This window comes from Entelurus aequoreus, linkage group LG13 (assembly GCF_033978785.1).
Source record: "Entelurus aequoreus isolate RoL-2023_Sb linkage group LG13, RoL_Eaeq_v1.1, whole genome shotgun sequence".
NCBI classification, from domain to species: Eukaryota; Metazoa; Chordata; class Actinopteri; order Syngnathiformes; family Syngnathidae; genus Entelurus; species Entelurus aequoreus.
This window is the reverse complement of record NC_084743.1, coordinates 47,666,182-47,690,910: the sequence shown is the minus strand read 5'-3', so window position 1 is coordinate 47,690,910 and position 24,729 is coordinate 47,666,182. Positions and strand designations below refer to the sequence as shown.

The 24,729-nt window shown below is 39.6% G+C and overlaps 1 protein-coding gene across 2 annotated transcripts in view; it reads right to left on the bottom strand.

Moving 5' to 3' along the window:
• Positions 1–24,729, bottom strand: part of clcn2b (chloride channel, voltage-sensitive 2b) — a 333,131-nt gene that overhangs the window by 147,853 nt on the left and 160,549 nt on the right. The window contains exons 10-13 of one of the 2 annotated variants that reach the window (XM_062067937.1): positions 22,865–22,966; positions 22,037–22,121; positions 16,758–16,913; positions 6,429–7,470 (exon numbers count right to left, since the gene is read on the bottom strand). In XM_062067937.1, the coding sequence (XP_061923921.1) occupies positions 6,634–7,470; positions 16,758–16,913; positions 22,037–22,121; positions 22,865–22,966 (1,180 nt within the window). In that variant the 3' untranslated portion in view covers positions 6,429–6,633. Of the gene's footprint in view, positions 1–6,428; positions 7,471–16,757; positions 16,914–22,036; positions 22,122–22,864; positions 22,967–24,729 lie in introns of those variants that run through there. The other variant, XM_062067936.1, reaches the window with a different exon arrangement.

Below are 24,729 nucleotides of genomic sequence, written 5' to 3'. Positions count from 1 at the left end.
CTTTCTGTTATTAATATTTCTGGTTCCTACATTATATATCGATATATATTAATACAGTCTGCAGGGATACAGTCCATAAGCACACATGATTGTATTTTTTTATGACAAACAAACCCTCCCCCCCCTACCCCAGGGCAGCTGTGGCTATGAAAGTAGCTTACCACCACCAGGTGTGAAAGAATGATGGGTTCTCACTTCTCTGTGAAGCGCTTTGAGTGTCTAGAAAAGCTCTATATAAATCTGATCCATAATTATTATTATTGTACGTGGGCTAGTTGGAAGGTCACATGAAGTTTGGAGCTCTGTAGAAATAGAAAGTCGGCGACCTCGTTCCACTATGCGCTTCAGCATCCGCTGACCCCTCTCTGTCAGTTTACGTGGCCTACCACTTTGTGGCTGAGTTGCTGTTGTTCCCAAACTCTTCCATTTTCTTATAATAAAGCCGACAGTTGACTTTGGCATATTTAGAAGTGAGGAAATTTCACGACTGGATGTGTTGCACAGGTGGCATCCTATGACAGTTCCACGCTGGAAATGACTGAGTTCCTGAGAGCGGCCCATTCTTTCACAAATGTTTGTAGAAACAGTCTCCATGCCTAAGTGCTTGATTTTATACACCTGTGGCCGGGCAAAGTGATTAGGAAACCTGGTTCTGATCATTTGGCTGGGTGGCCAAATACTTTAGGCAATATGTGTATTTAAAATGATGGACCGCACGCATCAATAGTAGGTCTCATAACGCGAGCAAATTCCATCTCAGCAATCAGCGCAAGACCAAGCTCTCAAGAGGAAAGCTGGTCAGCGCCATATTACTGTAGACGTGCGGTGTATTCAGTGACACTCTGGAAACACGGACTCCAAAGCTCTTGTTGAATTTCACTATTATTGTATAATACAATCTTATTTGGCTCTATGGTGGCTTATTTTGCAGCCATACGCAATTACAAAGAGCACCGACTGACTCACCGGCTTGTGTTTATTTGTACCAAAACCAAGCCAGTGAATAAAAACCCACATATATTTTGGCTTTTTTTTTTGGCCCAAAAAAACCTCATCAATGTAATTATCTAAAGGTTCCAAATAGACTTCTTAATTACAGTTATTGCGCTGTCTCTCCCTCCCCGCATGCTTCCTCTCTTTTTCTGCTCCCGCCACCTCCGTCTATAGTTAGCTGTAATTAAGGCTGGCTGCCACGGCAAAGTAATAGATCTTCTTCTGTAACCCTACACTGCTGTCATTTTCACACCCTCCATCATGCACAAGTACACACAGACGTGCGTAGGTGTTCGCACTTGCACAAATACACACAAAATTATATATCTATCGTTTATTGTCGCCGGCTATCTCTAACCCAGAAGGGGCAGTTGCTTTAATCAGACCTACGACTACATATACTAACGTGCAGAAGAGGTGCGCCGCGTGCCATTCTGGACACCTGGTACACCCACGTGTCGTGTCACAAACACTGATCTTATGTAACACTGTTGTAAGGTGGCAAGGACATGATGAAAACAGTACGGCTAACAGCAGATGATGTAACGCCATGTAAACCAATAGCTTGTTTACTCATTGTAGTCACGCTCATTTGGAAGTAGGCAACTTTGTTGATGGTTTCTACTGTGGCCTCTTAGGGAAGGAGCCTTGCAGCACAATAACTATATTACTCAAGAGGTGTAACGATACATGCATGCAGATTACATTTTTTCAGTATGTATGCCTTCGGTTTAATCCCCGCGCAGACCACATTAATTAGTAAGGGACAGGAAGTGTTTCTGGAGTTTGCACGGCAAACACATACAAGTGGCCACTAAAGGCCATGCATTTGCCGCTGGATCCAGGCGTTTAGTAACACTTTGCCTTCCCACTGAAATAGGCAAAACCGGTGGTGTCCAAAGTGCGGACTGGGGGCTGTTTGTGGCTCGTTTTTATTGACTCGCGACACCTTGTAGAAATAAAATATACAAAAAAAACCAACAGAAATAGAGCCAAAAGACAATACAGCAAGAAAAAGCTACGAGATCAGGGGTGTCAAACTCATTCCCACGTGAGCCGGACAGGTAAAATCAAAATATAACTATGACAACTTCAGATTGTTTCCTTTCTTTTACTTTGGTCCAAAATAGAACAAGGACATGTACATATCACAAATAATCCTCTTGACAAAACACTTTAAGTTAGTAAAAAACTTCTCAGGAAAAAAATTGGTGGAGTTTCAAAAACACCATTAAGAACACAATTAAATTGGACTTAATCTCAGTGTTTTTACAAACCAATTACATTTTTAGTCACAGCCCATGCCTCCATTGTTTGAACAACAACAAAGCATAAATAAAAATGCTTCTATGTATCAACTACCTCATTTGTCATTTGACTTTCTTTAAATTTGCACAGAAGAAAATATTTTTCACAGAACTATATCAATGTGCAGTGTCTCATGCAGCATCTTAAGTGAGGTTACTAATTGTTTATTTTACTCCTGTTTGTTTTACGTTGGGTCGAGGGGGAGGAGTCGCAGCCCCGCTTTACCGTGTACCTCTTGCTTGGTATACTTGCTCGCCCCGGTATAAACTATTTGCTTGCCTAACAGAATTGCTATTGTGACATCCAATGGACACTTTTAGAACAGCAGATTCTTCAATTTAAAAATACGCTCAATTTTACCCTTTGCAATCTCATCTAGCAGCCCGGATTAAACCTGTTCGCGGGCCAGATCAGGCCCACATGTTTGACACCCCTGTACTAGATACTAATAATACTACTGCTGTCAACTGATTAAACATTTTAATCAGATTAACCACAAGGTCGCTTTGGATTAATGTTGATTAATCATAATAAATGTTAATTTTTAATCTATATTAATTGCTTTTCATTTTGCGTGAGTAAAGACAGTCGAGAAAGAAGGGAATGTACATGAACCTATAGCATGTTGATTAAACACCTTTAAAGGGATCATATTATCATTGTTTTCTACAATTAAAACACTTCCTTGTGGTCTACATAACATGTAAAGGTGGTTCTCAGGTAAAATTTTGCAAAGATTTAGTTTCACAGACCCACTTCAAGCTGCTTTCTGACCATCTCTCCAGAACGCTGTGCTTTATTTACGTGGCAAAGCCTTCCTTCAAGGCCAAGCTCCCTTCGACTGCGTCTCCATGCAGTCAGCCATGTTGTAGTTTTTAGCATTTTTCTGTTGAGTCTACTGGCAAATGTAAGTTAGAACTACATCCTACTTTTTAGCACAAATGGCAACAGTGGAGGATTTTAGCATGTGCATGTATGAGCCAGTCTGCCCCACAACAAGGAACTTATTTGACTACAACTTTGGACGGCAGACTAGGGCAAAGCTCTTTGGGTAAACTTCAACCATATATGGAGACATCTACTGACATAACTGTACGGTTAGATTGTTTTATAAATATCTTCAGCATGCCTCCATTGTTCGATTTCAAATTGTATGCGGATTCCAAGTACACAAAAAATCAGGTACTAACAGGTAAGAAAAGTTGGTTTTCTAACCTATGATGAATTTTGTCTTTTCTGATTTATAAATGTTGGTGTAATACACATTAGTTATATAAGCACTTGTTCTGTTTTTTTTGTTGATCAATATTTATTCTTTACATTGAACAAGAGAGCACAGTCTACCAAGTCAAATTACTTGTGTGTTTAACAAACATGACCAATAAAGTTGATGCTGATAATGTTGGATACTCATGTTAAACAATGCCAAACAATGTTAAACAATGCCAAAGCATCAAATCATAAGTTCACGGGTTTGGCATTCTGGCTACGTCGTGACGTCACTGCGAGGTGGACTTTCTTATTTAGACATTAAGTCATGCTCTCAGCCAGAGGAGGAGATACCCGATGACGCTTCAACTATGAGAAAACACTAAAAAGTAAGGATAAAATATACATTTTGACTAATTGTGGCATGTGCAAAATAACCCCGACGGGTGACATGCAGTGACATAAATGCTGCTGAAAGCAGCATTTTCTATGCAACTCTGAATTGATCTGAGAGTGTGCAGGGGTACCTAATGTTGCGACTGAGTGAATTTGTAAATTTGTAAACATTGTACATTAAAAAAAACATACGTTTGATCAGGGTGGGATGTGGTTTCATTTGCAATCTGGAAATGCCTCCACAACAGACAGCTTGCAGACAGACTCAAAAACGGCTTTTAAAAAAAATGCCAAATTCTACACCAAAGCATATCCAATACATATTATCTAGACCACAAGGAAATGTTTTAAATGTAGATCAAAATCACCGTAGGTCCCCTTGAACATCATATTCATGTTAACAAAACTGTTTTTCTACACTTATCCACATTAATGTGGGCCTGTTACTCCTTTTGGGTCATCAATGTGCTAATTTAAGCTGGAAGTGCTATGGTGAAAATAAAACACTTTCCTGCAGAGCGCGCATAATACTTTGTGTCAATGGACTATTTGGTCATGTTCTTTTTTGGATTCAAATTTCCCATTGAGAGGATCAACGTTAGCGAATTCCATATTGACTTGATTGAGTCTAAGGCCTGTCATTTGCATATTTGCGAATGCGGGTTGATGGGAATACTTGGATAATGCGCTACCAGAGACATTTCAGGGACAATAAGTAATTCTATGCTGCAGATCGGTTGATTGTGTTAAAACGTTTGAATCAGATTCATTATTTTGATGGATTAATCCGCAACAATAACAAAGATGTGTCTTTAAATATATGAACAATGTTTTTGTGTTACCTTTTTAAAAAGTACAATTGAATAACCTAGGTGCAAAATGTTTGGAGTGCACTGATGTAAACAGACAATTAGATAAGACAAAAACACTGAGCTGACATTAATCAAATATAACCTGGAACTATTAACGCAGCACTTCTAACAATATAATAAAATTATATTACATTATTATTTTTTGCCAATGTAGTCAAACTCTACATCATATAGTTGATGTAGATGCCCATATCGGCTGTTCAGATTTACTTTACAAAAGAGAAGTGTAGGATACTTCTTTTGTTGCCTTACTTGTATTTGACTTTATTAAATGTATTTATATTATCATTTGGTGCAGCCGGGCCGAAGCAGAAGGGGATAGAAAGAGAAAAAAAGGAAGACAGAGGGGGAAATTGTGGGGACAAGAGGGGGATTAGACAGAGAGACAAAAACAACAACAGCAAACACGACAACAACAATAGAGCAACATCAGCAAATACGACATGTACAAATATGATGGTAAAAGTAATAGCATATAAGCAGTTAGCGAAAATAAAAAATAATATAGAAATGACAATGAGCATTATTACACTACAAATGGAGCAATACAAATACCAATAGAAATAGCGCTATTGATAATGAACAATACCAATACTTTACCTTTATTATCAACAATACAGTTGTTCAAATGCAACAATACATATATGTAATGATAACTTGAGATACGAAAGAATGCAGAAAAATGGAGGGGAAGAAAGAGAAGCAACCTACATTAACCTTGTAGATTGTTATAGTAACAATAGGTTAAGCTTTGTCTGTGTGCCATGTGTTATACCCAGTTTACCCTAGGGCAACAACATTAATATTTGTTTGATGAAACGTGATTATATCAGAATCAGAATCAGAATAGTTTTATTGCCATTGTTTGAGAACGGGTTCACAAACTAGGAATTTTTCTTGGTGCAAACGTGCGACATAAAACACATATAACACATATTTGGTATAAAAAGAGCTGTGACTGAGCTATCAGATCTTGTTATAGACTTAGAAGGGATTCAAGGAATTCAAGGAGCTACTGTTAGGAGTTATTGTTCATTTGCCTGATGGCCGAGGGGAAAAAACTGTTCAGGTGGCGGGAGGTGTGGGTCTGGATGGAGCGTAGTCTCCTGCCTGAGGGGAGAGGGGAGAATAGTGTGTGTCCAGGGTGAGAAGAGTCAGCTGTGATCCGACCCACACGCCTCCTGGTCCTGGAGGAGAACAAGTCCTGGAGGGATGGGAGCTTGCAGCCAATCACCTTCTCAGCAGCATGTACGATGCGCTGCAGTCTATTCTTATCCTGGACTGTGGCGCCGGGGAACCACACGGTGATGGAGGAGGTCAGGATGGACTCTATGATGGCTGAGTAAAACTGCACCAGCATCTCGGTCGGCACCTTAAGTTTCCTCAGCTGCCGCAGGAAGTACATCCTCTGCTGGGCCTTCTTGATGAGGGAGCTGATGGTCAGCTCCCACTTGAGGTCCTGGGTGATGGTGGTGCCCAAGATACGGAAGGAGTCCACAATAGGGACTGGGGTGGGAGATTCAATCAGGGTGAGGGGGGATGGTGGGGCTGTGACTTTCCTGAAGTCCATGATCATCTCCACTGTTTTCTGGGCGTTCAGCTCCAGGTTGTTGAGGCTGCACCAGGACGTCAGCCGGTCCACCTCTCTCATGTAGGCGGACTCATCGCCATTCGAGATGAGCCCGATGAGGGTGGTGTCATCCGCAAACTTGAGCAGTTTTACGGATTGGTGACTGGAAGTGCAGCAGTTTGTATACAGGGAGAAGAGCCAGGGGGAGAGTACACAGCCCTGAGGAGTACCAGTGTTTGTGGTTCGACTGTCCGAGACAATCTTCCCCAGCCGTACGTGCTGTCTTCAGTCTGTCAGGAAGTCATTAATCCAACTGCAGAGGGAGTCGAGCACGCTGAGCTGGTAGAGCTTGTCTCGTAGCAGTCCAGGGAGGATGGTGTTGAAGGCAGAGCTGAAGTCCACAAACAGGATCCTAGCGTAGGTTCCTGGGGAGTCCAGATGCTTCAGGATGAAGTGGAGGGCCAGGTTCACTGCATCATCCACAGACCTGTTGGCTCTGTAGGCGAACTGCAGTGGGTCCGGGAGGGGGGCGGTGATGTCCTTGAGGTGGGGAAGGACCAAGCGCTCAAAGGACTTCATGACCACAGACGTCAGCGTGACCGGCCTGTAGTCATTTAGTCCTGTGATCCGTGCTTTCTTGGGGACAGGGACAATGGTAGAGGTCTTAAAGCAGGACGGCACGCGGCATAGCTCCAGAGAGGTGTTAAAAATGTCAGTGAAGACAGGAGCCAGCTGGTCCGCACAGTGTCTGAGAGTGGAGGGGGAGACACCATCCGGCCCGGGGGCCTTCCGCGTATTCAACTTCAAGAACTGCCGGCGTACATCCTCTTCTTTAATGGAGAGGGTCTTTACAGTCTTATGATGTTTTTGGAGTCCTGTGATGTCATTGGAGTCCTTTGAGTCCTTTAACTCCTTTAATGATGTGCTGGCATTGGTGGGGAGGGTGATGGTGGGGGGAGCATGGCTTTGATGAGCTGAAGGCCGTTCATGACGACAGTAATGTGTGTTGAGGCCCTGAGCGAGAGTCCGGTCATTCAGGGCCTGGGGGGTTTTGGGCTTATAGTTCGAAAGGGCCCTTAGACCTCTCCAAACTGCCGCAGAATCGTTGGAGCGGAACTGTTCCTGTAGACGGTTAGAGTACACAGATTTAGCTTTCTCCACTTCCCTGGTGAAGTGGTACTTCGCTTCTCTGTATGTACTTCGGTCCCCGCTTCTCCACGCAGCCTCCTTCTTTTTGCGCAGCTGTACATGAGTGTATGTATGTATATGTACTTGTATATGTACAGTATGTGTATATGTGTATAATGAATGTGCGTGTGGATGTACGAACTTTGAGTATGTAAATATGTACTGTATTTGTATATGTATGTGGGAGCGTAGGTACCTATGTATGTGTGTATGTATGTATGCGAGTATATGTGAATTTGCATGCACAATACATTTGACTCCCACTGTGTGTGGGAGCCAGAGTACGGCCCCAGACTCCCAGAGAACCCAACCCACAAACAGTAGGCGTGGTGCCCAGGGAACCAGGGACCACCGACCCCACGCAGCCAAGCCGGACAGCGACAGGAACCCCAGAGCCCGGCCCACCGCGCCGCCCACAAGGGTCAGCAGCAGGCAGACAGACGCACCCGGCAGAGGACAAGGCACGAGAAAAGCAGGGGACAGCCAGACCCCAAGCCAGCGAGAGACCACACCCCACACGGGCAGAAAGGCGGGACGCCCCGCCCGGGGGGCCCGGAGACTCCCCGCAACCGGACGGGAAGACCGCCCCTGCCCCACCGGCAACCGGGCCCCCACAAGCCCACCCCCCACCCCCGGATAGCGCGGCGAGGCCGGCCTTTGGCCGGCCCACCAAGTCGGCCGCCAAAGGACCACCCAGCACGGGGCCACGGGAACCACCCACCCCACCCGCAGGGACCCCAACGATGGAGATGGAACAACCAGCAACCGCTCCGCCGAGTCCCCCCCCTGAGGGAGGGGAAACAAAATAATAATATTAATAAAATATATTTAAAATAAATAAATAAAAAATAAATAAATAAATACATTAAAAATATATATATATATATATATATTTAAAAAAAATACATTATATGTATTTCTTTATTCATTTATTTGATTTATTATAAATGATAAATGATAAATGGGTTATACTTGTATAGCGCTTTTCTACCTTCAAGGTACTCAAAGCGCTTTGACAGTATTTCCACATTCACACATTCACACACTGATGGCGGGAGCTGCCATGCAAGGCGCTAACCAGCAGCCATCAGGAGCAAGGGTGAAGTGTCTTGCCCAAGGACACAACGGACGTGACTAGGATGGTAGAAGGTGGGGATTGAACCCCAGTAACCAGCAACCCTCCGATTGCTGGCACGGCCACTTTACCAACTTTGCCACGCCGTCCCTGGGCTTATTGGCTAAGCAGTTTGTTTTTTGTACCTTTACTGCAGCAAAAATGAACTAAACTGTCACTTTTTAAACCGGCGTATATACCAAACTGTAAAAATGCTGTACTGATGAACAAGAAGAAACCGCAGCAAAAGTCCCCCCAAAAAAGATAGCAATTTATTGAAAACCGCATTTAATCTCAAAGAGAATGTTTATCAGCTGATCAAAGGTTGAACACTAACCTTCAAAAGTACAAATCTGCACTATAATCTGGGTTTCATGTCATTTTCTGTCAGATGTTCAAGCCTCCTGAAGGCAAAGGCAAAAGGCTTTGCGCCGTTGAACGTGACAAGATTGTTGAAATGCATGATCCAGGAAGCTTGTATTTTGATGCCCTACTGCAGTGGTTCTCAAACAAAGTAACAACTCAAGAAAAAACTTGGCTCTGAAAGTACAACCATAATGACTAACATTGAAATACAGTAGATATTGATTATTTAACACTACTTTAATCAAGTGATTCTTTTGCGTACCACTAGAAGGAGCCCGCGTACCACTAGTGGTACACGTACCACAGTTTGAGAATCCCTTATCTACTGTGTTCAATTGGGTTTCGCACCAATTTGTTTAATGTTGATCATATTTCTTCAACTTGTTGGACAATTCTTTGCTACTATGCATACCTACAGAAACAATTTAGGAAAAACCTTTATCCGTCTTAGCTAGACCATCCCATCCATTCATCAATCCATTTTCTACCGTTTGTCCCTCTCGGGGTTGCAGGGGGTGCTGGAGCCTATCCCAGGTGCACTCGGGCGGAAGGCAGGGTACACCGTGGACAAGTCACCACCTCATCGCAGGGCCAACACAGATAGACACACAACACTCACATTCACACACTAGGGTCAACTTTGCCAATCAACCTATCCCCAGGTGCATGTCTTTGGAGGTGGGAGGAAACCGGAGTACCCGTAGGGAACCCACGCAGTCACGGGGAGAACATGCAAACTCCACACATAATGATCCCGAGCCCGGGATTGAACTCAGGACCTTCGTATGCAATCCTGAAAATCAGACCCCCTCGAGGGGAAAACGTCAAAGTAAAAACTTGCGGAGAAAAAATAAAAATAAAAAATACAAATAAAACCCCCGGCGTTTAAAAACATATTAAAAAAACATGGTAAGCTGCTTCAATTTTAGTGATGTTTTCCTAAAAATGCTTGAGAAAATGCTGAAAGAGCAAGGTGATCGGCAGCTGCAGCGTCCACGGCCCGGTGACGATTCACCTTCCCCTGCTCTACTGCACACTTGAAATAGTACAGTTCAAGTAAGAATTGGGGGCTAATTATAGCATTCTTTAGCTACTTTGACGTTAGAATCCAAATGCAAAATCTTGAATCAGAGCCATCATGCAAAGAAGTCATGTGTGTCCAAACTAGTGTAAAATTAAATAACACACTATACTTCCAGATTAATATTTATTTTCAGTTTTGAAGTGGTCATAGACCAGGGCAACGAAAACATGCAATTAAGTGATCAAAATAATAGTTTTAAATGAATTTATCCACACTGTCTATGCGGGGAAATGGGCTCCAAAATGTGTAGATCACATCACACCAAGAGGGGGCGACATATTGATTCTGGCGATGAAAAGGGGGCCTTTCAAGTACATTTATTTACCTACCTATTACTCAAGAACTACTCGATGTTATGGGAAATGACTGCAAGTTTCATTTTCAGGAGCAAAAAAAATACATAAAGAGTCAGTACAATTTTGTATATCTTTAGTTTTGTTAAATCAGAGACATTATTACCCACACCACATCAGTGTCTACATGCCAGACAGAACTGGTTTCCAATTGCATAATCTAGGCCTATTAATCTGATTTCTAAAAAGTCAAACAAGATCTAATTAATCATGTAAAAAACTCATTTTATGTTTTTATTTATAGTTTTTTTATGGATATTCCTTATTTAATTTAATTTATAGTGCTTATTTTGTTGTGTATCTTTAGTGCTTATTTTGTTTTTACCATGTTATTGATTGGTTTATTTAGATGTGTTTTATTTATAGAATGTTCTGTACTTATTGTGATTTGCATTATTATTTTTATTTTAACCTTCATGTTCCGAATCTGTCCAACACTTTGGGGATATAGTGGCTGTTTTGCAATTGTGCTGTAATAAATAAACACGACTCAATCTTAATTTTAAACCAGTTCATGCGATAATGTGGTCTTCTTCAGTGCTTGTAAACATACTAAAGTAGCATCATATGCTGTGTGAGTTGTTATGACACATTTTAACGTTAATCTTTTTTATTCAAACTACCTTGGCACTTGTTTTGTTATTGCTGTACATCTAAAAATATGCATACAACTACAACAAAAACTGGCACAGGTAACTACAGTATGTATGTACACATGGAACACTTTTGGGCTTCATTTTGAAAAAGCACCAATACATTAACTGACACTTTTAGAATCAAAACTTTTTCCATACAGAAAAACTATAATTTCAATAAAAATAAGAATAATAAATTGTAATAAGTTACACGCGACCCAGTAAGGAAGAAGCGGTAGAAAATGGATGGAAGGATAATAAGATTTTTTTTTTTTTTTTAAATAATAATAATAACCTATATGCTAGCGCACTTAATTACAACCCAAGTACAAAAAAACACCTTCATGTTTAGTTAAATAGACTTTTGGCTTCTATTTGACAAAATATACATCCTTTTTGATGAGGGTCACATAGATTAATTGAATGCTTACCACATAACTGATCAACGAGATAAAGTGTACAAATGGGAAATCCACCATTTTAATACATGATTTTACTGATTTGCCTGAGTAGCTGGACAGGACAAAAAAAACGTTTTTTCTAAAACACATTTTTGTTATTGCTTAGCTCATCTTTGTATTGTATATATATATATATATATATATATATATATATATATATATATATATATATATATATATATATATATATATATATATATATATATATATATATATATATATATATATATATATATAAATAAGTCAGTCCTGTCACCCTAGCAGTATTTTTTTTTTAATTAATTTTTTTATTATACTATAAGAAATATCGTATGGAAAGACACTATATAGACTGTACAACATACAACTGCAGTAGTTTTATGAAGTAATGTTATAATATGTAACATTTATCTTCGAGAGTGGACTTTTACGCTATCTCCTTTGAGCTATTTCTCCGTGAAAGACACCATCAGCAGCTTGTCCATATTCTCATGGATAAATATTTGCCGATTAGAAGTTATTTTATTTCTTGGTTGGCGACTCCTTGTGGTGCAGACTGCCGTGCTCGCTTCGCCAAGTTGGCTACACGCTCGGTCATGGTTTTTTTTGCATAATTTCCTTCTTTATTTCAATAATTATCAGACACTTTTTTTCCTTAGCCCTGTCTTTCACACTGACTTTCATCTTTCCAATGTGTGGAGGAACAACGTTATGTCGATCTTTGGCTATAAGATATTGCTAGCGAGTGAGACTGGATGTTTTGCTCGGATCTTACAGGGTTCACTGTGGAATCCTCGATCATACTTGCCAACCTTGAGACCTCCAATATCGGGAGGTGGGGGGTAGGGGGTGGGGGGTGTGGCGGGGGGCGTGGTTATTTACAGCTAGAATTCACCAACTTGAGTATTTCATATATATTTCATATATATATATATATATACACTACCGTTCAAAAGTTTGGGGTCACCCAAACAATTTTGTGGAATAGCCTTCATTTCTAAGAACAAGAATAGACTGTCGAGTTTCAGAGGAAAGTTCTCTTTTTCTGGCCATTTTGAGCGTTTAATTGACCCTACAAATGTGATGCTCCAGAAACTCAATCTGCTCAAAGGAAGGTCAGTTTTGTAGCTTCTGTAACGAGCTAAACTGTTTTCAGATGTGTGAACATGATTGCACAAGGGTTTTCTAATCATCAATTAGCCTTCTGAGCCAATGAGCAAACACATTGTACCATTAAAACACTGGAGTGATAGTTGCTGGAAATGGGCACCTATACAACTATGTAGATATTGCACCAAAAACCAGACATTTGCAGCTAGAATAGTCATTTACCACATTAGCAATGTATAGAGTGTATTTCTTTAAAGTTAAGACTAGTTTAAAGTGTTTTTCCTTAAAAAATAAGGACATTTCAATGTGACCCCAAACTTTTGAACGGTAGTATATATATATATATATATATATATATATATATATATATATATATATATATATATATATATATATATATATATATATATATATATATATATATATATATATATATATATTTATTTATTTATATATATATTTATAATGAATTTCAGTGTTCCGGTGGCTATCCATTAGATGGCAGTATTGTCCTGTTTAACTTCTCCGTTCATGATGAGTATATCATTTCGGCCACCGTGTTCAATGGAGAAGTCTGTTCTACATATTTACAGGCAACATACACCTTCCCCTTCGAACTGTCCTGGATTAACTGAAATTCTTGTTTCCATTCGTTTGAATTTGTTAGGCAAGCGGTTTATATTGTGGGAAAGTGGATGTGAGAACAGGCTGTCCCCACTCAGTCTCAGGTCCGCATTGAGCTGGAGGGGGCGTGGCCTCCAGCTCCGGCTGAATACCGGGAGTTTGTCGGGAGAAAATCTCTGCCGGGAGGTTGTCGGGAGAGGCGCTGAATACCGGGATTCTCCCGCTAAAAATGGGAGGGTTGGTAAGTATGTCCTCGATACCAAGTAGCGGTTGGGAGGCTCATAACCCCAAATTTTGCTCGCAATCTAAAAGCATGACAAATCGCGAGGTACCACTCTATGCAAAAATATCACTTCTGTCACTGTCAATCTTCCAACTCAAATGAGTCTTCAGCTAAGCAACCCTGTTAAAAATCAAAAGAAAAATGCCCGAGATGGACCAATACTTTTTAGGTAGTTTAATATGTGTATTACCATTTTTAAACTTGAAATGTGAGTTTATTAAACAAACAAATAGCACTGGTTCTGTGGAATGACCCTTTAAAGGTTACTTGAGAAATATCGAAGGATGCAGAAGACCTCTGATATGCTCGGCCATCATGAAACTGTCAAATAACTTAAATAACTCTTTACAGTTAGTAAGGCACACTTACAGAGGGACTGGTGCCTAAATCATATATTTCTTCCTCGCTAACAACCAGCAAACATTGTTCTGCTTTAGGAGAATACATTTCAGTGTGTGTGCATGTGTTTGTGTGTGTGTTTCATAGATAAAAAGGCAAGGGACCCCTAATACAAAGTTTGGTACCTGGAATTAAAGTTTCTTGTTTGTTAAGCACTGCCAGTGCAAGATGGCTGCCATGATGCATAAAACAACTATTCATTACAGGGATGGAGAAGTGGAGCGCAATCTCGCCTTTGAAAATCATCACTCTGAGTCCAAGAAAACCAAAGGCTGTAATTACGCATAGCCATTACAGATTCTTTGTGAATGCAGAGTGTGTGTGTGTGTGTGTGTGTGTGTGTGTGCGTGTGATGTAACATTCTGGCGTTGCGAAAGTGAAAATGAGTCAGAACATGCACACAGATAGATGTTGAGTGCAGCTCCTCGGGATATGTACAAGTTTATAAATTATTAGCGATGGGTACAGAATTTGGTGCTTATATACATATATATGGATACATTGTCGTATGTATCAGTTTAAGAAAAAAAAAAAAGAAAAAAAACATGTGACCGATACAACTTGAAGTGGGGCGGAGTAGCACGTCACGTTTGACATCTGTTTTCATCACCATAATTGATCTAAATGGAACTTTCTGCGTGGAGTTTGCATGTTCTCCCCGTGACTGCGTGGGTTCCCTCCGGGTACTCCGGCTTCCTCCCACCTCCAAAGACATGCACCTGGGGATAGGTTGATTGGCAACACTAAATTGGCCCTAGTGTGTGAATGTGAGTGTGAATGTTGTCTGTCTATCTGTGTTGGCCCTGCGATGAGGTGGCGACTTGTCCAGGGTGTACCCAGCCTTCCACCTGAATGCAGCTGAGATAGGCTCCAGCACCCCCCGCGACCCCGTAAGGGACAAGCGGTAGAAAATGAATGGATGGATGGAACAAAACAAAAAAGTAAATATTTCAAAGTCTAGGATCATTTTGGCCTTATAGCGCCAAATGAGGTAAATGTTATTTTTTTCCTGTTTACTACCTGCCCTATTGACCAGAGTTGTGCATATCATGAGCACAGCGTTTTATATATAAAACAATAAAATTTAAAAAATGATATCAGCCCACTGTCAATTTTATTTGCGGGTCAAATGTAGTGCCTTTTTTTTCCCATCAGATATACAGCAGGGCAGTATAAGTGCAATGTCAATAGAACAAGTGAGTGTGCCATATACTCACCGAGGCATCATTTACCCATCACTACCAATTACATGCTACTGATTCGTAGTAGGGGCACACGGTAATTATCGCCCCAATAATTATCAGGCCAATATTAGGAATTATGATGACAATGCAGCTGATATAGACTCCAGCACCCACCGTGACGCCGAAAGGGACAAGCGGTAGAAAATGGATGGATGGATGTTACAACGAAAAGTCTGATAACTTATTAAAAAAAAAAAAAAAAAAATCTCCAATGATGCAAGATTACCAATACTGTGCTGTAAGTGGCTTAGGGTAAACAAATCAAGTGCTCCAACCTCATAGGCGTTCCTAAACTCCCCCTGAGCTCACAGTGTAAAGCAGGGGTGTCCAAACTTTTTCCACTGAGGGCCGCACACTGAAATATCAAAGCAAGCCAGGGCCATTTTTATATTTTTTATTTTAAAAAACAATACAATATATGTATAAAAAAATATACATTTAGGCTTCCACCCAGGCTTGATCCTGGGGAACCCAAAGGGTTTAGGAAAAAAAAATATTAAAAATGTGTCATTATTTAGTATTATTATTATTATTCAAGGTCTAAATCTCCAGATCAACATTTGGTCTATCTGTCAATATAAAGTGTTTTTTTAAGATTTAAGTTGTATGCTCTTTTTGTCAAAGAAAACCCAGTTTTTTTATGGAAAAAACACAAAATATGCAATATTTTCCCCGAATAACATTTTAAAGTGGAATATTTGAGATTATATAATAATTGGAGTTCATAGCATAACTCATAACAACATTAATTCATTATTATTTTTGAGCAATTTAAATAGACACTTAAAAAAAAAAAAAGTCCCACTAAAATTATTGGGGATTCAAAAGTGTCCTGTTCAGTAAAGTATTAAAAAATAAATCATACTTTTTTTTTTTACTTTTAACACAATAGTCTCAAGATCAACTTCAGATCTATCCGTCAATTATAACTTTTGTTGTTGTTTCTGTTTTTTGTTTGTTCGTTTTAGGCCCTTCTTTAAACAAAACACCTTAGTTTTTTATATGGCAGACACAAAATATTATCCCCAAAAAATATTCCAAAGTGGAATATTTAATGTGACGTAATTGGAGCTTTGAATAGGTCAATAATTCATAATGACATTGATTTTGATTCATTATTATTTTTTAAAGAAAGAAACAGCCTGCATGGCAGCTTTGTGTGATTAGAGTAAAATTGCAACATGTTCTTGTTACATTTCACCTGTTTGCTCTTTTACACCAATTTTTATGTTTTTTATTTTTTTAATCGTATTTTTAGAATGTGCCGCGGGGCCGTTAAAAAATTCCCTGCGGGCCGCAAATGGCCCCCGGGCCGCACTTTGGACACCCCTGGTGTAAAAAAACATGGCGTAGATTGTGTGGAACCCCTTTATACTCCTTCCGAGTCTTTGAACTATTCACTTGAATCGAATCTTTGTTCTGATTGGACAGATTGTCTTAAATCAAATGGCATCATTTTGTATATTTTTCTTACATGTATGAGCCGAATCCACCACAAATTGTTAATGTAAAAACACATTGTACATATAATTATAGAGTTGTCTCAGCATATATGTATTTGTATCCTACCTTCATGACAATGAAGAGAACCAGTGTGACAAAGACGTTGACCTCCGGATGTTGCCAAGCCTTGGAGTTGCCAATGTAGTCAAACTCTTCTGCAATGCCTTCTTTGCACCAAGTCCGGTTGTCCAGTAATGTCACCAGAGATTCTTTCTGCGTCAGCTACAAAGAAAACTTGATAATTATTTGTGTTCTTTACATTTTCTGTAAACAATAGTGTTTGTTAATTGAGAAGGTAGTGCTGACATTCACCAGACTTAACATGAACTTCAAGAGGATTATGTAGCAATGGTGGGAAAGTTTGGTAAGGTTTTATTGCCTTAATAAAATAAATGATGCATGTCTTTCTCAGCCTTTAAAAAATATTTCAAAACTTCACTTCATCTGTTTTTTGGGGAAGGATTGGAAACGGTATGATTTGCTGATATCGTACAAAGAAATGTCAAAGGAGATTTAAGATTGCGGGCAGTGAGATTAAGATGAGTGCTTTATCTAAAACTGAATTTAAGAGGGATTTGAGATACAACATTTTGCATGCATACTCCAGAGAGATGCTTTAACAGGACTAGGTCAGTGCAGGGCGAGTTACAGCTTCAGAAGGCCGACTTTCCTTCATAGGCAACCAAATTAAAATATGTGTGTGTGTGTATGTGTGTGCTTGTGCGTGTGTAGGGTTTGGAGGTACAAGGATGCACAAGATATTGATTATAGACAGATGAGGGAGGAAACATTTGAGTACACACTAGGGATGTCCGATAATGGCTTTTTTTCCGATATCCGATATTCCGATATTGTCCAACCCTTAATTACCGATACCGATATCAACCGATACCGATATATATAGTCGTGGAGTTAACACATTATTATGCCTCATTTTGTTGTGATGCCCCGCTGGATGCATTAAACAATGTAACAAGGTTTTCCAAAATAAATCTACTCAAGTTATGGAAAAAAGTGCCAACATGGCACTGCCATATTTATTATTGAAGTCACAAAGTGCATTATTCTTTTAACATGCCTCAAAACAGCAGCTTGGAATTTGGGACATGCTCTCCCTGAAATAATCCTGATACCCACTACAACTATGGGAAACACTGTGTAACTTTGACTTTCACAAAGTGCTTTTTTTTTTTAAAATTTTTTTTTTTTTAAACATGCCTCAAAACAACAGCTACAAAAACAATGAAGGCACACAGCTTCAGTCCAGAGGGTACTATAAACTGGGCTCAATCTGCCCTGTTCTTAACGTATTCGTATGAGTAACAAAAATGTGCAAATAAAAACAAGAAAGGCACAAAAATAAAAAACTGCTTCAGTCTAGACTAGTAGAAAACACAGCCATCCTTTAAACTGCATGAACATTAATAAAACTGTTTCAGTCTAGACTAGTAGAAAACACAGCCATCTTTTAAAGTAAATGGGGAAAAAAGGCACAAAACATAAATAAAACAACTTCACTCAGTCCAGACTATTAGTCTATTTGTGCAACAGATGAAGCTCAAAGAGTGGGCTAATTCTTTTTCTCCTTGTCATCACGTGTGAGAGGTAGATTTTTCTGAATGAAAACAAGCATCTGCAAGGGGTTCTGGGTATTTGTTCTGTTGTGTTTATGTTGTGTTACGGTGTGGATGTTATCCCGAAATGTGTTTGTCATTCTTGTTTGGTGTGGGCTCACAGTGTGACGCATATTTGTAACAGTGTTAAAGTTGTTTATACGGTCACCCTCAGTGTGACCTGTATGGTTGTTGGTCAAGTATGCTTGCATTCGCTAGTGCGTGTGTCAAGCCGTAGATAATATGTGACTGGGCCAGTACGCAAAGGCAGCGCCTTCAAGGATTAATTGGCGCTCTGTACATTTTCCTGCGTGTGCACAGCGGCGTTTTAGAAAGTTACAAATGTTACTTTTGGAAACCGATACGATAATCGTGAAACCGATACAGATAATTTCCGATATTACTTTTTAAAGCATTTATCGGCCGATAATATCGGCGGTCCGATATTATCGGACATCCCTAGTACACACAGATTCATATAAATGAGTGACTGGGATACGGATGCCAGATAGGGACCACATGACGTACAGTATCAAACAAATCAATCATACAAAGACATAGATGTTACTTAAATCCGATACAATACTTCGACAATAGATTATAGAACTGAAAATGTTTTAAAGCAGTGTTGACAATATCAAACAAACAGATGAAGTCTAGAGCTAAAGTCATAGAGAAGTTTCTTAATCGGAAAAATGATGACTAAAGTGGTGAGGCTTTATTTTGATTTGCACTTAAATTTTATTGAACCGTTACTTAAACATGTATTTAATATGAATCTAGTTTATTTCTTTTAGCACAACATAATTGTATAAGAATGTATTTTTTGTCAGTTATTTATGCGTTGCTTCTTATTCGATACATTTGGTTAGTGCTTATTTTTCTAATCACCTTGACCTAAGTCACTATATTTATGTGTTAAATAAATAATTTGTGCGATTAACACATGTTTTTTTTAATCATTTGACAAGGTTGTAAACCCTAAGTAGGTTAGATATAAATATTGACTACAATTAAAAGCCAGAGTAAGATTACTAATTCAGTTGTTGATATTTCAGTGGGCTCTGAGGTCAAAAAGGTTAAGAAGCAAGTAACTAAATTAAACACAATAAGATTTTTTTATTAAGCTTATATTATTAAATTTAAGAATTTGCTCATATTGTTGTAAATTAGATTATGTATTAAATTTGTGGTATTGACTGCTACATATTTTTTTTCAAGCAAAAACTAGTGTCGATTCCCATTCAAATTATTTTGATTTTGCCCTCAAAGCCTTTCTGTAGCCAGAGACTTACTCCCTGAGTTTGTAAACAATAACCAAAATGATAGAATCGTTTATATACTGATACTATAAAAGGCATTGATAGTACCGGCATCTGGATCGATCAACCCTGCTTTATATTGAAACTTAAGTGGTTAGCTTCCTGTGTTGTCCTGCTTGGTGTATGTGTGTGTGTAGCATGCTTAGACATTCATTTTCCTCTGGTCCACCAGTGATGATTGTACTTGGAAGAAATTTTGTTTATTATAAGCCATGGATGAAGATTAGTATCTTAGAAATGCTTTACTCTGTGGATAGCAGCTTACTCTCAAATCCGGGCCGTAGTTATGGAAAGACATGCAAGACAGTACAGTAGGAACGGGATTCATGTGGGCCCCTTCGTTGAGGTTAACCTGACACATGAAATGTGACGAATCGGGGGGTTGCACTATCCACTTTGGCCGCCAGATAGCAGTAGAGTGTTGAATATCTTAAAATGTGTTTTGTGGCAATTGCAACTTTGAACACAGCGTCAGTTGCTATCTAGAGTGTCACTTTCCATTATTTTCAGTAGACTGCATTGCAAAATGATTAACCTCCCACCTTCCTCTGACGGGAGATCCACCTAGGAATGAGACCATATCAATCCCTTCTCTACTGTATTCATGCAATTCCTGCATGTATTTAAAGGAGCCATATGTATTAATGTGACCAGAAATGGTACTGCAATTATGGTCAAAATTCTGTAGTCCCCTTTCACTCTCCATGACTGAGGTTGCCAGATACGCAGCCAAATCCGAATCCTACTCCAAGGAACTTCAAATGGCAATCGACAAGTCCTACGCTGTAGCTTTCTCTTGTTTATGCTTCTTGCAGGATGGTTTACGAAGTAATTATACCAAATTTTACTGATGTCGATTAGCCAAATGTATTTGTAAAGTTACGCAGCAATATTTTCGTCGGGACAGATTGTTGGCATTACCCTGCTAAAATGTCTAGTTTGACTGCACGGACCACCATCAAAATAATTATATATAATAATATATAATATATTATATATCGCATAGGCCTACTTTGATGGCAAGCCAAGGCCAACAGTACAATTACCGCCACATTTCGTTCAGCATGACTCCATGTTGCATCCAACCTGACTACCATGTCAATACACAAAGTAGAAAATCATTACATGTAATGATGTAACCACCCCATATGTGTTTGACGCACATACAGTACCAGATACTGCAATTAGCTGTGCTAATGTTGGAATGCATTTCCTCAGCGTATCAGCATATTGAGAACAAAATAGGCCCTGACACTACCCATATAAACATAGGGCAACATATCTTTTCGACAGATAAAACCTGTCAGTTGGATGACACATCGACATACAGGCTAACAGGCATATTTTTTCCCCGTTAGCCTGTATGTCGATGTGTTATTGACCGGGCTAGCATGCGAAGCATTAAACTAGGAGCTCAGCGCCATCACACACTAAGCATTCGTTGCACGACTATACTAGCTTTGTTAGACAAGATCATAGACTGTATTGGACAATAGTTTACATACCAAATGTCCATTGCCATTCATTACAAGTAATAAGAAAACGTAAATGCCTTACTTACCTATCAAGGAGGAAATTAGCAAGTTTGGCGTCAGATGAAAACATCTTCTCCGCCTCCAATCGTCTCCATCTTTCAAAGGCATCCCCGATACAAATCCTTGTTTTATTCCTGGCTTTGTTGAGAACCGTAACAACGCCCTTTAGATTTACTAAAGTCTGACATGTTTAGTAACTTTACCAGTGGCAGTAGCTCGACGAAGAGGGCGGTGCGTAACTGGCAACATGGATGTAACACATTCACAGACTTTTTAAATGGTCAAACGGTGGAGGGCGGGGCATCGAAATGAATACAATAACAATATTTCAGGGCTATAAATCTAATTTTGGTATGAGCATATCCCGGCTGAACTACCGTTATCAGTTATAAAGGTATTCGAAAAGAACATGATTTATTAATGCCTTTTGACATATCAGGGCCATTTAATAATGACTTGACATGAAATTATTACATATGGCACCTTTAACAAGGAATTCGGAAATGTAATCGTGTCTCCCTGATTGTGCATCCCTTATGAAGGAATCTTTCGTACAGTCTTTAGCCATATAAACACTGGGACACAGCTGTGGTAAAAATCGCTGACTCGGCAGCTCATCAGCCGATCCCCAATCAGTAATAAAAAAGACAAATGTCAGCCTCTAATCTGATCCCATCAACGGGATTGAGAGATCCATAGTATTGATTGAAAAAAATGTGTTTTCGATATACAATAAGACGTCATAAGTTTACATATATCCTGTGTATAAATGCCATTAATATTTGGTGTCCAAGTCATTCTATTTGAACTGCATTTTGTTTCCAATTTACCGGTCAGATAATTAAAAAAACAAAAATAAAGTGAAGGAGACCTACCTTGCCAGCCATAAATTGACCAAAGCCAGGGGGGAATGTTAAGGTGGAAACAAGTAGAGTTACTAGTGCTGGATACAGAAGACGTCTGAAAAAGAGATTACGAATTGGAGGAAAACAGCCGAAGGCAGTAATAAAAATACACATTACTCACAAAAAGTTAGGGACATTTGGTTTACAGGTGAAATTTCAGGATTAACCTAAAATACACCAATTTATAATTACAAGTTAACTTAGTTTGCCAGTCATTCAAATTTTGAAATGTGTGTGTTAAACTGTTTGATGTTTTAGTACTTTTTGCAAAAGTTGCTATTTTCTAACAAGAAGCTGAAATTACCTGAAAGCAAAATCCTCTTACCTTTTTGTGAGTCGTGTAAATTAATAAAACAGAAACCAGCAATAAGACAAAAAGAATGAATTTCGCACATTGTTATATTCAATTGATCCTGACAGGTATAAGACAAATATTGCAAATTTAATTTACTTGACAAGAATAAATCAGTCCAGGAATACGAGCAGACACTGTTCAAAGTTGCTAAAATTAGCTTTGTGCATTTAAGTCAAATATTTACCTGAAGCTAAATTTGAATGACAAACATCATGAGAGCTGTATCTAAAATTATGCTTTTTCAAATAAATGTATACTAAACTAATACTATAATAGTGAATTCCTACAAAAAATATTGCTATCGAAGCATAAAAACTGTCTCTACTAAATGATTGTGTAACAGTGAGATGGAACACAAAATATTGGACTGTTTAGAGGAAGTGCCCTCGCTTTCAGATGCAGCGTTAATGTAAATCAATGATATTATGCAGCGTTAGGCTCACTTTTTCATGAGGAATTTGTTGATGGCCTTCTGTTTCCTGATGAACTGGACAATCAGTCGGTTAAAGTAGACAAACAAAGCCCCACCAAACCCACTGGCGATTCTGCAGAGAGAGACAGTAGGTTAACTAAATAGGATGCAGTTTGTTTACTCTTTAGAAATATACAGTATTGAGCCAATGCAATGCGCCGTTGAACATTCTTACATTTGACCACAAATATCTACATTTGAGTTGGGAAATTGTGTTGGATGTAAATATAAACGCAATACAATGATTTGCAAATCCTTTTCAACCCATATTCAATTGAATGCACTACAAAGACAAGATATTTGATGTTCAAACTCAAACTTTATTTTTTTTTTGCAAACAATAATTAACTTAGAATTTCATGGCTGCAACACATGCCAAAGTAGTTGGGAAAGGGCATGTTCACCACTGTGTTACATGGCCTTTCCTTTTAACAACACTCAGTAAACGTTTGGGAACTGAAGAGACACATTTTTTAAGCTTCTCAGGTGGAATTATTTCCCATTCTTGCTTGATGTACAGCTTAAGTTGTTCAACAGTCCAGGGGTCTCCGTTGTGGTATTTTAGGCTTCATAATGCGCCACACATTTTCAATGGGAGACAGGTCTGGACTACAGGCAGGCCAGTCTAGTACCCGCACTCTTTTACTATGAAGCCACGTTGATGTAACACTTGGCTTGGCATTGTCTTGCTGAAATAAGCAGGGGCGTCTATGGTAACGTTGCTTGGATGGCAACATATGTTGCTCCAAAACCTGTATGTACCTTTCAGCATAAAAGGCCTACTGAAACCCACTACTACCGACCACGCAGTCTGATAGTTTATATATCAATGATGAAATCTTAACATTGCAACACATGCCAATACGGCCGGGTTAACTTATAAAGTGCAATTTTAAATTTCCCGGGAAACTTCCGGTTGAAAACGTCTAGGTATGATGAAGTTTGCGCGTGACGTCAAGGGTTGAAGCGGAAGTATTGAGACACATTGTATCCCAATACAAACAGCTCTGTTTTCATCGCAAAATTCCACAGTATTCTGGACATCTGTGTTGGTGAATCTTTTGCAATTTGTTCAATTAACAATGGAGACTGCAAAGAAGAAAGCTGTAGGTGGGATAGGTGTATTAGCTGCGGCTGCAGCAACACAACCAGGAGGACTTTGAATTGGATAGCAGACGCGCTACTGTGACTTCAGCTTTGGCTTCCAAACATTTGATCGCTTGCCCGAACGTGCGTGTCGCTATGTGCATGTCACATACGTAACTTTTGGGAAATATATGTTTCTTGCCGACTCTGATGGCGGCCGGGATGTCGTCGAAAGCTACAACGCCCGCCGCCGCACCGCTGTCCTCACCTTGACTTCCTCCGTCTCCGGGCCGCCGACCGCATCGATGATCGGGTGAAGTCCTTCGTTGCGCCGTCGATCGCTGGAACGCAGGTGAGCACGGGTCGTGATGAGCAGATGAGAACTGGCGTAGGTGGAGAGCTAATGTTTTTAGCATAGCTCTGTCGAGGTCCCGTAGCTAAGTTAGCTTCAATGGCGTCGTTAGCAACAGCATTGCTAGGCTTCGCCAGGCGGTACAGTATTAACCGTGTGGTTACAGGTCCAGAGTTTGGTAGTATTGTTGATCTTCTGTCTATCCTTCCAGTCAGGGGCTTATTTCTTTTGTTTCTATCTGCATTTAAGCACGATGCTATCACGTTAGCTCTGTAGCTAAAGTGCTTCCCCGATGTATTGTCGTGGAGATAAAAGTCACTGTGAATGTCCATTTCGCGTTCTCGACTCTCATTTTAAAGAGGATATAGTATCCGAGATGGTTTAAAATACAAATCCGT